Consider the following 3,995-nt stretch of genomic DNA (forward strand, 5'->3'; position numbering starts at 1 on the left):
GTTGGAGTCTCACTCTGTCACCCAGACTGGAGTACAGTGACACGCTCCCAGCCACTGCAGCCTTGACCTGCTGGGCTCCAGTGATCCTTCCGCCTCAGCCTTCCAAGTAAACCAGAACTACAGGTGTGCACTACCACACCCGGCTAATTTTTGACTTATTGTAGAGACAAGGTCTCGCCAAGTTGCCTGGGTGGGTCTCGAACCTGCAGGTTCAGGCAATCTACTTGCCTTGGCCTCCCTAAATATTCTTAATACTCTGACCATCTGTTCTTCTCATTCATAAAATTGGTATAACGATTCCTACCTCCTGCGGTTGTGGTCAGATTAGAAACAATTCACACCAAGTGTCACACACAGAGCCTGGCACAGAGTAAGGACAGAGTAAATCGTAGTTCATATTTTTATCAATGTTTTCTTCTTACTTATACTATCTGCATTGCCAGTGTCTCTACCATCTCTATACATTTCTTTTTGAATCAATACATTTCTTTAGAATCAATAAAAATGTTATTGACTGGGTGTGGTGGTTCACACCTCTAATGCCAGCACTTTGGGAGGATCATTTAAAGCCAGGAGTTCGAGACAAGCCCAGGCAACATAGCAAGACCCTGTCTTTACAAAAAAAATAAGAAAATTAGCTGTGTGAGGTGGAGGACCTATAGTTCCAGCTACTTGGGAGGCTAAAGTAGGAAGATGGCTTGAACCCAGGAGTTAGAGGCTACAGTGTACTATGATCACACCACTGCAAAAAAAACTTTAAAAAATTTTTTTTTATTTTTTTGAGTCAGAGTCTCACTTTGTCACCCAGGCTGGAGTGCAGTAAAACTCTCACGGCCACCACAGCCTCCACCTGCTGGGCTCAGGTGATCCTTCTGCCTCAGCCTTCCAAGTAGCTGGAACTACAGGCGTGCACCACCACACCCAGCTAATTTTTATTGATTTATTGTAGAGACAAGATCTCACCAAGTAGCCCAGGCTGGTCTCAAACCCCTGGACTCAGGCAATCCTCTCACCTCCACCTCCCAAAGTGCTGAGATTACAGGCATGAGTCACCGCGCCTGGCTGCAAAAAAATTTTAAAACAAAAACTATTTTTAAAAGTAACTCAAAAGTGCCCCCATCCCATTCATATCAATTATATAATTATTGTTAGTCCCCTTGAGCATTGAAATAACTCTTTGTGTTTGCAGATATGTTGTAAGAACTTTTTGGCACCCCTGGATTGGACAGGGGGCTCTAGAATGCACAGAAAAAGGCCCCCATGTGTCTCTGCAAGTTACATACGGGACCGGGAGCAGCAGCCCCCTCCCACACCTGCTTACCAGTTCCAACACAGGCATCTCAGCTCTGTGGCTGTTTCTTTCATATCCTGCCCATTCTAAAGCGACCACAGGCCTTGGGAGTAAAGGACTCCTTTGTTGAATGAATGTTTTCAAATTTAAATGTGTATTTATCGGTCAAAGATAGACCAGCCAGGCTTTTGAAGAATTCGAGGCTCTTTAGAGGAAAATAAAGCCTTGGAGGGGCATATGAGAAGAAGCTTGTTAGATGCGTGGGAAGAGTCTGGAAATAAAAAACCTGGGATGGAGTTTCGCCTTCTAGCAACAGAGCTGAGGCTATTGCAAAGCGGGTGGCTTGAGTACTTCCTTCTTTCCTTCTTTTTTTCTTTTTTGTGGTAATGGACTTGCCGTGTCTGATGTGTGGGCCGACATAGTACTCTAATAGGCTGGCATCTGCATTTTCACATCCTTGAGTATGTTCTGGTTGGAAGCCAGGGCAGCAAGCCAGCTGCCCCAAATGCCGCGCTATGACCTCAGACAAGTCCCTCACAGCCCCGAGCCTTGTTACCGTTCTCGCCTGGCCATCCCCACCTGTGATGGGTCCTGTTCTGACTCCGAAAGCTGTGCTTTTTCTACACCATCTCCTATTTCTACATGGTGAATGTAAAATATTTTTATGGTGTATATTGTGTGCTTGTATCAGTGGAAAGTGTTGAGATGTAACACAACATGATGACAAGGAGTTAACTTTGTGTTGTCTTTTCTTCATGCTTTTTTCCACCTGATCCCCTAGAGTGGTGTCTTAACAGTTAAACTGGGTGGGGATCTAGGAACCTACGTGATCAACAAGCAGACCCCAAACAAGCAAATCTGGCTGTCGTCTCCATCCAGGTGTGTGCAGAAGTCAAAGTTTGGAGTTCTCAGATGCTTTTTGGAATGTGCTCCCCCCATGACTGGGCTTGGTGGCTCAACTTGTAATCCCAGGACTTTGGGAGACGGAGATGAGTGGATTGCCTGAGCCCGAGGGTTCGAGACCAGCCCAGACAACTTGGCAAGACCTCATCTCTATAATAAATTTTTAAAAATTAGCCAGATGTGGTAGTATGCACCTGTAGTTCTGGCTACTTGGAAGGCTGAGGTGGAAGGATCACCGGAGCCCAGCAGGTCGACGCTGGGGTGACCATGAGCATGCCACTGAGCTCCAGCCTGGGCGAGGGAGGGAGACTCCAACTCACAGAAACAAACAAAAAAACAAAACAAAAAAGCTCCCCCTCATGTGTTAGTATTGATATGAATGAACCTTTGCTGATATTTTTCAGCCTCTCATTCTCAGTAGGAATGTTTCCTCTGGTTATAGGACTTTTCCCTGTTGATAATTTGGCTACTATAAGCAGGCATCCGGATTTAACAATTTCTGAAGTGGAAAATTGATAACTTTTCAGAACCCGGTCTAGACAGGTTTTGTCTATTAAACCATTGCTCTGCCTTTTAAAAAGCTACTTTTGATATTGCAGCATCTGAGCAAGTTGTACTTTGTCTTCAAAGCAAGGTAAAATTTGACCCCTGGCCAGGCTCGATGGCTCAACCTATAATCCCAACACTTTGGGAGGCCTAGGTGAGTGGATTGAGCCTATGGGTTCGAGACGAGCCCGGGCAACTTGGCAAGACCTCGTCTCTACAATAAATCAAAAATTAGCCAGGCATAGTAGCACATGCCTGTAGTTTCGGCTACTTGGAAGGCTGAGACAGAAGGATCGCCGGAGCCCAGCAGGTCGGCGCTGGGGTGGCCATGAGTGTGCCACTGTGCTCCAGTGAGACTCCAACTCAAAAAAAAAAAAACAAAATCGACCCCTTGTTTGTTTTGAGCATCTCAGCTACAGGGGTTAGGTGAGCCAGGTGTGGTGGCTCATGCATGTAATCCCAGCACTTTGGGAGACCCAGATGAGAGGATTGCTTGAGCCCAGGGGTTAGAGACCAGCCTGGGCAACTTGTGAGACATCATCTCTACAATAAATCAAAAAAGTAGCCAGGTATAGTGGCATGTGCCTGTAGTCCCAGCTACTTGGAAGGATGGCCTGAGTATAGCGGGTCGAGGCTACGTTAGCCCTGAGCCTGCCACTGCATCCAGCCTGGGTGACAGAGTGAGATTCCAGCTTTAAAAAAAAGGGCGGAATGGGAGGAGTTAAATTCAAGTATTTTTTAAGTTGCTACTCCAGGACATTTAATCCCTCCTGCCTTTGCCATTGATATGCTTTCAATCTAGAGTCATAAAAGGCTGTGTTGGAGACACAATGCAGCCTGCACAGAGTCTGAAATTCTGAGAACAAGCAGGAGACATATCCCTCATCCCTCAGCAGTCTGGCTGCTCTGGAAGGCATTGTTTGAAAGTAAAGAGAAGCACCCACAAAAAGCTCTCAGACCTACCTTTCTGGGCCATTCATTAGCATTTCTAAAGAGAACATGTTGACTGTGAATTGGGAAAAGCCCAAATATAACTAGCATAGAATTCTTTGAAAGCCTAACGGTATTTGCATGTTTTAAAAAATGTATAACCAGCCGGGCTCGGTGGCTCAGCCTGTAATCCCATGCCTTTGGGAGGCTGAGGTGAGTGGATTGCCTGAACCCGCGGGTTCAAGACCCGCCTGGGCAGCGAGACCTCATCTCTACAATAAATCAAAAAATCAGCCAGACGTGGTAGCGCATGCCTGTAATTCCA

At 46.1% G+C, this 3,995-nt stretch overlaps 1 protein-coding gene across 1 annotated transcript in view; it reads left to right on the forward strand.

Annotated features, from left to right (window-relative positions):
* Positions 1-3,995, forward strand: part of LOC103257959 (frataxin, mitochondrial) — a 33,440-nt gene that overhangs the window by 23,671 nt on the left and 5,774 nt on the right. Inside the window, exon 5 of the mRNA XM_021711193.1 lies at positions 2,073-2,170. Within this exon, the coding sequence (XP_021566868.1) occupies positions 2,073-2,170 (98 nt within the window). The remainder of the gene's footprint in view (positions 1-2,072; positions 2,171-3,995) is intronic.

The sequence above is a fragment of the Carlito syrichta genome, unplaced genomic scaffold, assembly GCF_000164805.1.
Source record: "Carlito syrichta isolate Samal-C Ts95f unplaced genomic scaffold, Tarsius_syrichta-2.0.1 Scaffold301910, whole genome shotgun sequence".
In the NCBI taxonomy this organism is placed as follows: Eukaryota; Metazoa; Chordata; class Mammalia; order Primates; family Tarsiidae; genus Carlito; species Carlito syrichta.